We start from the raw sequence: 12,886 nt of genomic DNA, 5'->3' as shown, positions 1-12,886 counted from the left end.
CCTTCATGTACACATCGACCTCTAATACCTTATTATTATCTATCCTGATGTCTAGTCACTTTACCCTGCCTTCATGTACATATCTACCTCAAATACCTTATTATTATCTATCCTGATGTCTAGTCACTTTACCCTGCCTTCATGTACATATCTACCTCAAATACCTTATTATTATCTATCCTGATGTCTAGTCACTTTACCCTGCCTTCATGTACACATCTACCTCTAATACCTTATTATTATCTATCCTGATGTCTCGTCACTTTACCCTGCCTTCATGTACATATCTACCTCAAATACCTTATTATTATCTATCCTGATGTCTAGTCACTTTACCCTGCCTTCATGTACACATCTACCTCTAATACCTTATTATTATCTATCCTGATGTCTAGTCACTTTACCCTGCCTTCATGTACATATCTACCTCAAATACCTTATTATTATCTATCCTGATGTCTAGTCACTTTACCCTGCCTTCATGTACATATCTACCTCAAATACCTTATTATTATCTATCCTGATGTCTAGTCACTTTACCCTGCCTTCATGTACACATCTACCTCTAATACCTTATTATTATCTATCCTGATGTCTAGTCTCTTTACCCTGCCTTCATGTACACATCTACCTCAAATACCTTATTATTATCTATCCTGATGTCTAGTCACTTTACCCTGCCTTCATGTACATATCTACCTCAAATACCTTATTATTATCTATCCTGATGTCTAGTCTCTTTACCCTGCCTTCATGTACATATCTACCTCAAATACCTTATTATTATCTATCCTGATGTCTAGTCACTTTACCCTGCCTTCATGTACACATCTACCTCAAATACCTTATTATTATCTATCCTGATGTCTAGTCACTTTACCCTGCCTTCATGTACACATCTACCTCTAATACCTTATTATTATCTATCCTGATGCCTCGTCACTTTACCCTGCCTTCATGTACATATCTACCTCAAATACCTTATTATTATCTATCCTGATGTCTAGTCGCTTTACCCTGCCTTCATGTACACATCTACCTCAAATACCTTATTATTATCTATCCTGATGACTCGTCACTTTACCCTGCCTTCATGTACATATCTACCTCAAATACCTTATTATTATCTATCCTGATGCCTCGTCACTTTACCCTGCCTTCATGTACATATCTACCTCAAATACCTTATTATTATCTATCCTGATGTCTAGTCACTTTACCCTGCCTTCATGTACATATCTACCTCAAATACCTTATTATTATCTATCCTGATGTCTAGTCACTTTACCCTGCCTTCATGTACACATCTACCTCTAATACCTTATTATTATCTATCCTGATGTCTAGTCACTTTACCCTGCCTTCATGTACATATCTACCTCAAATACCTTATTATTATCTACCCTGATGTCTAGTCACTTTACCCTGCCTTCATGTACATATCGACCTCTAATACCTTATTATTATCTATCCTGATGTCTAGTCACTTTACCCTGCCTTCATGTACATATCTACCTCAAATACCTTATTATTATCTATCCTGATGTCTAGTCACATGACCCTGCCTTCATGTACTGTACACGTGTTAGTTACTATGTTGGGGATTTATTTTTTACTCTGCATCGTTGGGAAAGGTTTGTGAGAACCCGAGTGGTGCACTGGTCTAAGACACATCTCAGTGCAAGAGGCACCTGGCTCGAATCCAGGCTGCATCACATCGACCGTGACTGTGATTGGGGATCCCACAGGGCGGCACACAATTGGCCCAGCGTCGTCTGGGTTTGGGGAAGCCGTCATTGTAAATAAGGATTTGTTCTTAACTGACTTGCCTAGTTAAGTAAAGGTTACATACATTTTGGGGGTTTTAGGCTGGGTATCTGTAAAGCACTTTGTGACCACTGCTGATATAAAAAGGTCTTTATAAAATACATTTGACTGATTTATTGACCTGACACTGGATAACAAAATGGACACTTCCAGGCACAGATCTAGGATTAACAGCTTGACCTTCACAATCCCTAACCGTTAGGGAAAAACAATGAAGCTGACCTGACAAGTGTCTAGGGTCAACTGACTCTGGGATGAGTGGAGTGGGAGAAAGAGGCTCAATGGCTGCTCCATCACCCTCTGACCTCCTGACCTCAGTCTCCGACCTCTGACCCTGTGTCCATTTTCTCCCCTGCTTTTTCTGCTGCAGGGACGTGTGGCCATTCCGCCACTCTTTAAAACTCCACCCCTCTCTAAGGTAAATTTGTGTGGTCACTTGTCCAACACTTGGAACCACCCCTCACCCATTGGGGTTCCTTCATTGGGGCAAATGTTTTTCCCCCAAACTGTCACTCAATGGTCTCCAACTCTCATCTCCCTAGGTTACACATCACGTGTTGTTGTCACCATTGCTGTATGTTGTCATTCTTTGTGGTGTTTCTTCGCTTCCTCATTGTGATGACATTAAGGTGGCTGCCGTTTCTCTCCACATGTATGATAAGAGACTTGACTGTAGACTTTGACTAATTTCTCTCTCTCTCTCTCTCTCTCTCTCTCTCTCTCTCTCTCTCTCTCTCTCTCTCTCTCTCTCTCTCTCTCTCTCTCTCTCTCTCTCTTTCTCTTTCTCTCTCTCTCTCTCTCTCTCTCTTTCTCTCTCTCTCTCTCTCTTCTCTCTTTCTCTTTCTTCTTCTCTTTCTCTTTCTCTTTCTTCTTCTTCTTCTTCTTCTCTCTCTTTCTACCTCTCTCTCTCTCTTTCTACTCTCTCTCTCTCTTTCTCTCTCTCTTTCTCTTTCTTCTTCTCTCTCTTTCTTTCTTTCTCCTTCTTCTTCTCTCTTTCTTTCTTTTCTTTCTCCTTCTTCTTCTCTCTCTTTCTTTCTTTCTCCTTCTTCTTCTCTCTCTTTCTTTCTTTCTCCTTCTTCTTCTCTCTCTTTCTTTCTTTCTCCTTCTTCTTCTCTTTCTTTCTTTCTCCTTCTTCTTCTCTCTCTTTCTTTCTCCTTCTTCTTCTCTCTCTTTCTACCTCTCTCTCTCTCTTTCTACCTCTCTCTCTCTCTCTCTCTCTCTCTCTCTCTCTTTCTCTTTCTCTTTCTCTTTCTTCTTCTCTCTCTTTCTTTCTTTCTCCTTCTTCTTCTCTCTCTTTCTTTCTTTCTCTTTCTTCTTCTCTCTCTTTCTTTCTTTCTCCTTCTTCTTCTCTTTCTTTCTTTCTCCTTCTTCTTCTCTCTCTTTCTTTCTCCTTCTTCTTCTCTCTCTCTCTTTCTCTCTCTCTCTCTCTCTCTCTCTCTCTCTCTCTCTCTCTCTCTCTCTCTCTCAGGAAGGGCAGCAGTGGAGAGGGCAGTAGGGAGGGAGAGCTAGAAGACCTGGATGAAGATGAACCCTCTTCTCCAGTCAGCAAAGCCCAGCTTAGCTCCACACAGGCATCTGAGCCACCTCCTCCCCTTTAAGAACTATATGCCATTCCCCTTTAAACCCCCATCTGTACATTGCCTCTCTCCCATTAAATATATAATGCACTTCACTCTTATGTTCCTGTCCCTCCTCTTCATCCTTCCCTGATCTCACCTCACTCCGTCATCGTGTGTAATTACCCAAAGAAACACTCCGACAGCACTGGAGACCGTACTCATGGGTTGTTCACTGGTAAACTCAAGACTACTGAAATCTCTACTGTGTCTGTCTGTCTGTCTGTCTGTCTGTCTGTCTGTCTGTCTGTCTGTCTGTCATGATGTCTGTTGTCTGTTTGTTTTGTTATGTTTGTTGTCACCATGATGTCACTGTTCAGAGAAGAGGCATCCTTCACTCAATGGACAATAGGTTCCCTAATGCCTCTTGAGGCATCCTTCATGATCAATGGACAATAGGTTCCCTAACAGCCTCTTGAGGCATCCTTCACAGTGATGGACAATAGGTTCCCTAACAGCCTCTTGAGGCATCCTTCACAGTCAATGGACAATAGGTTCCCTAACAGCCTCTTGAGGCATCCTTCACAGTCATGGACAATAGGTTCCCTAACAGCCTCTTGAGGCATCCTTCACAGTCATGGACAATAGGTTTTCCCTAACAGCCTCTTGAGGCATCCTTCACAGTCATGGACAATAGGTTCCCTAACAGCCTCTTGAGGCATCCTTCACAGTCATGGACAATAGGTTTTCCCTAACAGCCTCTTGAGGCATCCTTCACAGTCATGGACAATAGGTTTTCCCTAACAGCCTCTTGAGGCATCCTTCACAGTGATGGACAATAGGTTTTCCCTAACAGCCTCTTGAGGCATCCTTCACAGTCATGGAAAATAGGTTTTCCCTAACAGCCTCTTGAGGCATCCTTCACAGTGATGGACAATAGGTTCCCTAACAGCCTCTTGAGGCATCCTTCACAGTGATGGACAATAGGTTCCCTAACAGCCTCTTGAGGCATCAGAAATCACAGTGATGGACAATAGGTTGTAACAGCCTCTTGAGGCATCCTTCAGTGATGGACAATAGGTTCCCTAACAGCTCAGGCCCATACATGGCTAGGCTTTTAAGCATCTTAAACCTTCACAGTCATGGACAGTGGTTTTCCCTAACAGCCTTGTTGAACTGGTTGATTGGTTTTGTAACAGCCACAGGCATCCCCAGTCATGGAAAATGCTCCCCACAGGGTGCTGAGGCTTTGATTGGTTCCACAGATCAGCTGCTTTGGTGATATTTACCTTGATAATTAACAGGAAATCAGCTTCCAGGAACCATTATGCTAAGCTGTTCAAAACATAAACCTTCCACACACACAGACACACCTTGTTGAACTGGTTGACACACACACACACAGGTGCACACACACACAGGGTGCAGGCTTTGATTGGTTCCACAGACACTGCTTTGGTGATATTTACCTTGATAATTAACACAAATCACACACACCATTACACACGCTCAAACACATACACAGACACACACAGACACACACACACACACACACACACACACACACACACACACACACACACACACAGACACACACACACCTCCGTTTGACCTCCAGTCGACAGGCCATGTCACAGTCTTGTCTTCATCTCTGTTGCTCTCATCTTCTCCTCTAAACACATCCTCTTCTCCCATTAACACTTTCTCCTTCTTCCATCACTGCTCTATCTGACTATCTGACTATCTGACTCAGAAACCGTGCGCTGGAATCTCTACTGTGTGTGATTGATCGTCTCCAGTCGGGCTGTGATCAGTAATCAGAGGCAGAGCATCTTTCAGAACTTTAGTAGCTTTCACGGTGTGTTTCATTGTTTGGTCGTGAGTAGCACCAACAGCTGAAGAGAGGGGACTGTTAAGTCTGTCTGTCTGTCTGTCTGTCCGTCTGGCTGGCTGTCTGTCTGTCTGGCTGTGTGTCTGTCTTTCTGTCTGGCTGTGTCTGTCTGTCTGTCTGTCTGTCTGTCTGGCTGGCTGGCTGGCTGGCTCTCTCTCTCTCTGGAGCTCTGCCAGGGACCATTACAATATGGTGACTAGGAACACCACGAGCAACAACGTCTCTATATTCACAACAACACAATCCCTAAATCTCTTCAGATTTGATGCAATTCTATTGTGCAAAACACTCCATTGAGGACTGATAGAAGAGGGCAGCGTATAAATTAAGGGTCAATAGCACTTCTGAATAGAGCCTCTGATTTAAGCCTCTCAGGCAGGGATTCAATCCGATCGCCTCTTTTAGGCTATGCACCTTTTTAAAGGCAATGTTCGCCGTGACCACATTCATGTTAAACACTGCGTATGTCGGCTCAATCAGAAATTACCTTTAAATGGCAATCAAAACTAATAAAGCAGATCTAACCGCTGATTGGATAGAATGCCAGGGGGCTCAATTTGAAAAACAACTAATTGTCTGTGCACACAATCATAGAAAAGATGGGACGCAATTGATTTACCTTTAAAACGTGTTCCCTGTCATTTTAGTTATGCAACCTTTATATGCGGTACGGAACAGCTGCTGATTTCAGCAGATCTGTGATTAATGCGTCTTTTAAAGGTGGTCCTGCAAAGCTCAGTTGGTAGAGCATGGCGCTTGTAAAAAAAAAAACGCCAGGGTAGTGGGTTCGATCTCCCGGGACCACCCATACGTAGAATGTATGCACACATGACTGTAAGTCGCTTTGGATAAAAGCGTCTGCTAAATGGCATATATTATTATTATTATTATTATTATATTATTGTCTGGGATAAGTAATGTTCCTGTCCTCAGCTGTAGCCTTCGGGTTGTCTGGGATAAGTAATATTCCTGTCCTCAGCTGTAGCCTGCGGGTTGTCTGGGATAAGTAATATTCCTGTCCTCAGCCGTAGCTACAGGATTGTCTGGGATAAGTAATTTTCCTGTCCTCAGCTGTAGCTTCGGGGTTGTCTGGGATAAGTAATGTTCCTGTCCTCAGCTGTAGCCTCCGGGTTGTCTGGGATAAGTAATATTCCTGTCCTCAGCTGTAGCAACAGGGTTGTCTGGGATAAGTAATATTCCTTTCCTCAGCCGTAGCTACAGGGTTGTCTGGGGTAAGTAATGTTCCTGTCCTCAGCTGTAGCCTCCGGGTTGTCTAGGATAAGTAATATTCCTGTCCTCAGCTGTAGCAACAGGGTTGTCTGGGATAAGTAATATTCCTGTCCTCAGCTGTAGCTACAGAGTTTTCTGGGATAAGTAATGTTCCTGTCCTCAGCTGTAGCCTCCAGGGTTGTCTAGGATAAGTAATATTCCTGTCCTCAGCCGTAGCTTCAGGGTTGTCTGGGATAAGTAATATTCCTGTCCTCAGCTGTAGCCTCCGGGTTGTCAGGGATAAGTAATGTTCCTGTCCTCAGCTGTAGCTACAGGGTTGTCTGGGATAAGTAATATTCCTGTCCTCAGCTGTAGCTACAGGGTTGTCTGGGATAAGTAATATTCCTGTCCTCAGCTGTAGCTTCAGGGTTGTCTGGGATAAGTAATATTCCTGTCGTCAGCCGTAGCCTCCGGGTTGTCTGGGATAAGTAATATTCCTTTCCTCAGCCATAGCTACAGGGTTGTCTGGGATAAGTAATGTTCCTGTCCTCAGCTGTAGCCTCCGGGTTGTCTGGGATAAGTAATATTCCTGTCCTCAGCTGTAGCAACAGGGCTGTCTGGGATAAGTAATATTCCTGTCCTCAGCTGTAGCTACAGCGTTGTCTGGGATAAGTAATGTTCCTGTCCTCAGCCGTAGCTACAGGGTTATCTGGGATAAGTAATGTTCCTGTCCTCAGCTGTAGCTACAGGGTTGTCTGGGATAAGTAATATTCCTGTCCTCAGCTGTAGCCTACGGGTTGTCTGGGATAAGTAATTTTCCTGTCCTCAGCTGTAGCCTCCGGGTTGTCTGGGATAAGTAATGTTCCTGTCCTCAGCTGTAGCTACAGGGTTGTCTGGGATAAGTAATGTTCCTGTCTTCAGCTGTAGCCTCCAGGGTTGTCTGGGATAAGTAATGTTCCTGTCCTCAGCTGTAGCCTCCGGGTTGTCTGGGATAAGTAATGTTCCTGTCCTCAGCTGTAGCCTCCGGGTTGTCTGGGATAAGTAATGTTCCTGACGTCAACCGTAGCCTCCGGGTTGTCTGGGATAAGTAATATTCCTTTCCTCAGCCGTAGCTACAGGGTTGTCTGGGATAAGTAATGTTCCTGTCCCCAGCTGTAGCTACAGGGTTGTCTGGGATAAGTAATATTCCTGTCCTCAGCCGTAGCTTCAGGGTTGTCTGGGATAAGTAATATTCCTGTCCTCAGCTGTAGCCTCCGGGTTGTCAGGGATAAGTAATGTTCCTGTCCTCAGCTGTAGCTTCGGGGTTGTCTGGGATAAGTAATGTTCCTGTCCTCAGCTGTAGCTACAGGGTTGTCTGGGATAAGTAATATGTTCAGCTGTAGCCAGGGTTGTCTGGGATAGTAATATTCCTCCTCAGGTAGCCTGTCTGGGATAAGTAATGTTCCTGTCGTCAGCCGTAGCCTCCGGGTTGTCTGGGATAAGTAATATTCCTTTCCTCAGCTGTAGCTACGGGGTTGTCTGGGATAAGTAATGTTCCTGTCCTCAGCTGTAGCCTCCGGGTTGTCTGGGATAAGTAATATTCCTGTCCTCAGCTGTAGCAACAGGGTTGTCTGGGATAAGTAATATTCCTGTCCTCAGCTGTAGCTACAGGGTTGTCTGGGATAAGTAATGTTCCTGTCCTCAGCCGTAGCTACAGGGTTGTCTGGGATAAGTAATGTTCCTGTCCTCAGCTGTAGCTACAGGGTTGTCTGGGATAAGTAATATTCCTGTCCTCAGCTGTAGCCTCCGGGTTGTCTGGGATAAGTAATATTCCTGTCCTCAGCTGTAGCCTCCGGGTTGTCTGGGATAAGTAATGTTCCTGTCCTCAGGTGTAGCTACAGGGTTGTCTGGGATAAGTAATGTTCCTGTCCTCAGCTGTAGCTACAGGGTTGTCTGGGATAAGTAATGTTCCTGTCCTCAGCCGTAGCTACAGGGTTGTCTGGGATAAGTAATATTCCTGTCCTCAGCTGTAGCCTCCACGTTATCTGGGATAAGTAATATTCCTGTCCTCAGCTGTAGCTTCAGGGTTGTCTGGGATAAGTAATGTTCCTGTCCTCAGCTGTAGCTACAGGGTTGTCTGGGATAAGTAATATTCCTGTCCTCAGCTGTAGCCTCCGGGTTGTCTGGGATAAGTAATGTTCCTGTCCTCAGCCGTAGCTACAGGGTTGTCTGGGATAAGTAATGTTCCTGTTCTCAGCTGTAGCCTCCGGGTTGTCTGGGATAAGTAATGTTCCTGTCCTCAGCTGTAGCCTCCGGGTTGTCTGGGATAAGTAATGTTCCTGTTCTCAGCTGTAGCTACAGGGTTGTCTGGGATAAGTAATATTCCTGTCCTCAGCCGTAGCTACAGGTTTGTCTGGGATAAGTAATGTTCCTGTCCTCAGCTGTAGCTACAGGGTTGTCTGGGATAAGTAATGTTCCTGTCCTCAGCTGTAGCCTCCGGGTTGTCTGGGATAAGTAATATTCCTGTCCTCAGCTATAGCTACAGTGTTGTCTGGGATAAGTAATGTTCCTGTCCTCAGCTGTAGCTACAGGGTTGTCTGGGATAAGTAATGTTCCTGTCCTCAGCTGTAGCCTCCGGGTTGTCTGGGATAAGTAATGTTCCTGTCCTCAGCTGTAGCTACAGGGTTGTCTGGGATAAGTAATGTTCCTGTCCTCAGCTGTAGCTACAGGGTTGTCTGGGATAAGTAATGTTCCTGTCCTCAGCTGTAGCCTCCGGGTTGTCTGGGATAAGTAATGTTCCTGTCCTCAGCTGTAGCTACAGGGTTGTCTGGGATAAGTCATGTTCCTGTCCCCAGCTGTAGCTACAGGGTTGTCTGGGATAAGTAATGTTCCTGTCCTCAGCTGTAGCTACAGGGTTGTCTGGGATAAGTAATGTTCCTGTCCTCAGCTGTAGCTACAGGGTTGTCTGGGATAAGTAATATTCCTGTCCTCAGCTGTAGCTACAGGGTTGTCTGGGATAAGTAATATTCCTGTCCTCAGCTGTAGCCTCCGGGTTGTCTGGGATAAGTAATATTCCTGTCCTCAGCCGTAGCTTCAGGGTTGTCTGGGATAAGTAATATTCCTGTCCTCAGCTGTAGCTCAGGGTTGTCTGGGATAAGTAATATTCCTGTCCTCAGCTGTAGCCTCCACGTTATCTGGGATAAGTAATATTCCTGTCCTCAGCTGTAGCCTCCGGGTTGTCTGGGATAAGTAATGTTCCTGTCCTCAGCTGTAGCTACAGGGTTGTCTGGGATAAGTAATATTCCTGTCCTCAGCTGTAGCCTCCGGGTTGTCTGGGATAAGTAATGTTCCTGTTCTCAGCCGTAGCTACAGGGTTGTCTGGGATAAGTAATGTTCCTGTTCTCAGCTGTAGCCTCCGGGTTGTCTGGGATAAGTAATATTCCTGTCCTCAGCTGTAGCCTCCGGGTTGTCTGGGATAAGTAATGTTCCTGTTCTCAGCTGTAGCTACAGGGTTGTCTGGGATAAGTAATATTCCTGTCCCCAGCCGTAGCTACAGGTTTGTCTGGGATAAGTAATGTTCCTGTCCTCAGCTGTAGCTACAGGGTTGTCTGGGATAAGTAATGTTCCTGTCCTCAGCTGTAGCCTCCGGGTTGTCTGGGATAAGTAATATTCCTGTCCTCAGCTATAGCTACAGTGTTGTCTGGGATAAGTAATGTTCCTGTCCTCAGCTGTAGCTACAGGGTTGTCTGGGATAAGTAATGTTCCTGTCCTCAGCTGTAGCCTCCGGGTTGTCTGGGATAAGTCATTTTCCTGTCCCCAGCTATAGCTACAGGGTTGTCTGGGATAAGTAATGTTCCTGTCCTCAGCTGTAGCTACAGGGTTGTCTGGGATAAGTAATATTCCTGTCCTCAGCTGTAGCCTCCAGGGTTGTCTGGGATAAGTAATGTTCCTGTCCTCAGCTGTAGCTACAGGGTTGTCTGGGATAAGTAATGTTCCTGTCCTCAGCTGTAGCTTCAGGGTTGTCTGGGATAAGTAATGTTCCTGTCCTCAGCTGTAGCTACAGGGTTGTCTGGGATAAGTAATGTTCCTGTCCTCAGCCGTAGCTACAGGGTTGTCTGGGATAAGTAATATTCCTGTCCTCAGCTGTAGCTACAGGGTTGTCTGGGATAAGTAATATTCCCACAGAGGTCATACCTACAGGGTTGTCTGGGATAAGTAATATTCCCACAGAGGTCATAGCGGGACTTCTTGTTATGTTCCCCCATTGCAGAGATTGTATTCACACTACAGATATCGGCTCAATCATGAATTATCTTTAAATGCTGCATTGTCGACAGCCATCAGATGAAATCCCGGCCTAAGGCCCTATGGGCCCTGGTCAAAAGTAGTGCACTAAATAGGGAACAAGGTGCTATAGTAGTGCACTATATATGGATTAGGGTGCCATTAGGGATGTACAGTATATTAACCCCTGCTGGACGTATCAGTGCTGTTAGGCGCTACAGTGAGAGGATGGATAGAGGGATGGTCGTGGAAGAAAACGTTTCCTGTTGGCCAGGTCACATGGTGTTTTTTCTTTCACTCACGCCATCTTCACACCCTCTCTTTATCCCTCTGGGGATTTTCTTCGTTGCCCTCCAGTTTCACGGGTTTACGGCAGCCATCTTTAATTATTGTCACGCCCTGGCCATAGAGAGGCTTTTATTCTCTATTTTGGTTTGGCCAGGGTGTGACTAGGGTGGGCATTCTATGTTCGTTTTCTATGTTTTGCATTTCTTTGTTTTTTAGCCGGGTGTGGTTCTCAATCAGAGGCAGCTGTCTATCGTTGTCTCTGATTGAGAACCGTACTTAGGTAGCTTTTTCCCACTGGGTTTTTGTGGGTAGCTGCTTTCTGTTTTTGTGTCTGCACCAGACAGAACTGTTTCGGTTGTTCTCGTCGTCGTCGTCGTCGTCGTCGTCGTCGTCGTTTTGCTATTCAGTGTTCAGTTCCATTAATAAAATTATGAACACGTACCACGCTGCGCTTTGGTCCTCTCCTTCCAACAGCCGTTACAATTATACTTCTTTCTTTGTGATTTCTATAGCATGCTATTCCAAGTGAAGGGTTTCAATCAACCTGAAGAGCTTGCTTTGTTTTTGGTAATGGCTTCTTGTCTTTCTACTTTCCTTCCTGCTGCCTGTGGGCTGAACGCTATATTCATGTTACGCTGCAAGTGGTTGTTATTCGATGGAGCTTTTAAGGGGTTGTCTTTGTCAGTCTGTGGGTTAACTAACAGTCTGTGGGTTAACTAACTGTCAGTCTGTGGGTTAACTAACAGTCTGTGGGTTAACTAACTGTCCGTATGTGGGTTAACTGTCAGTCTGTGGGTTAACTAACAGTCTGTGGGTTAACTAACTGTCAGTCTGTGGGTTAACTAACAGTCTGTGGGTTAACTAACAGTCTGTGGGTTAACTAACTGTCAGTCTGTGGGTTAACTAACTGTCCGTATGTGGGTTAACTGTCAGTCTGTGGGTTAACTAACAGTCTGTGGGTTAACTAACTGTCAGTCTGTGGGTTAACTAACAGTCTGTGGGTTAACTAACAGTCTGTGGGTTAACTAACTGTCCGTCTGTGGGTTAACTGTCAGTCTGTGGGTTAACTAACTGTCTGTGGGTTAACTGTCAGTCTGTGGGTTAACTAACAGTCTGTGGGTTAACTGTCAGTCTGTGGGTTAACTAACAGTCTGTGGGTTAACTGTCAGTCTGTGGGTTAACTAACAGTCTGTGGGTTAACTGTCAGTCTGTGGGTTAACTAACAGTCTGTGGGTTAACTGTCAGTCTGTGGGTTAACTAACAGTCTGTGGGTTAACTGTCAGTCTGTGGGTTAACTAACAGTCTGTGGGTTAACTAACTGTCAGTCTGTGGGTTAACTGTCAGTCTGTGGGTTAACTGTCAGTCTGTGGGTTAACTAACTGTCAGTCTGTGGGTTAACTAACAGTCTGTGGGTTAACTGTCAGTCTGTGGGTTAACTAACAGTCTGTGGGTTAACTGTCAGTCTGTGGGTTAACTAACAGTCTGTGGGTTAACTAACAGTCTGTGGGTTAACTGTCAGTCTGTGGGTTAACTGTCAGTCTGTGGGTTAACTGTCAGTCTGTGGCTTAACTGTCAGTCTGTGGCTTAACTAACAGTCTGTGGGATAACTAACAGTCTGTGGGTTGGCTGTCAGTCTGTGGGTTAACTGTCAGTCTGTGGTCTTAACTAACAGTCTGTGGGATAACTAAAAGTCTGTGGGATAACACAAGCTCTGTGAGAAACAGTTCATTTTGGTACGTCTCTGTGGGCACACTAACAGTCTGTGGGTTATCAGTCTGTGTTAACTAACAGTCTGTGGGTCAGTCTGTGGGTTAACTGTTGTATGTATGTGGTTAACTGTAATGTAGTCTGT

General features: G+C 45.0%; 1 protein-coding gene and 1 long non-coding RNA gene across 3 annotated transcripts in view; one reads left to right on the top strand and one right to left on the bottom strand.

Annotated features, from left to right (window-relative positions):
• The window catches only part of LOC127933054 (calcium/calmodulin-dependent protein kinase kinase 1-like), a 257,072-nt gene extending 253,567 nt beyond the window's left edge, over positions 1-3,505 (top strand). Inside the window, exons 16-17 of one of the 2 annotated variants that reach the window (XM_052529355.1) lie at positions 2,198-2,245; positions 3,296-3,505. In XM_052529355.1, the coding sequence (XP_052385315.1) occupies positions 2,198-2,245; positions 3,296-3,425 (178 nt within the window). In that variant the 3' untranslated portion in view covers positions 3,426-3,505. The remainder of the gene's footprint in view (positions 1-2,197; positions 2,246-3,295) is intronic. The other variant, XM_052529356.1, reaches the window with a different exon arrangement.
• On the bottom strand, positions 49-874 carry LOC127933059 (uncharacterized). The gene is made up of 3 exons (XR_008147069.1): positions 777-874; positions 632-708; positions 49-563 (listed from the first exon to the last, which is right to left on the bottom strand). It is a non-coding gene; the product is annotated as an uncharacterized LOC127933059 (long non-coding RNA).
• Positions 3,506-12,886: the final 9,381 nt, after the last annotated feature.

Source organism: Oncorhynchus keta, chromosome 11 (assembly GCF_023373465.1).
Source record: "Oncorhynchus keta strain PuntledgeMale-10-30-2019 chromosome 11, Oket_V2, whole genome shotgun sequence".
NCBI lineage: Eukaryota > Metazoa > Chordata > Actinopteri > Salmoniformes > Salmonidae > Oncorhynchus > Oncorhynchus keta.
This window is presented reverse-complemented; position numbering and strand designations above follow the sequence as displayed.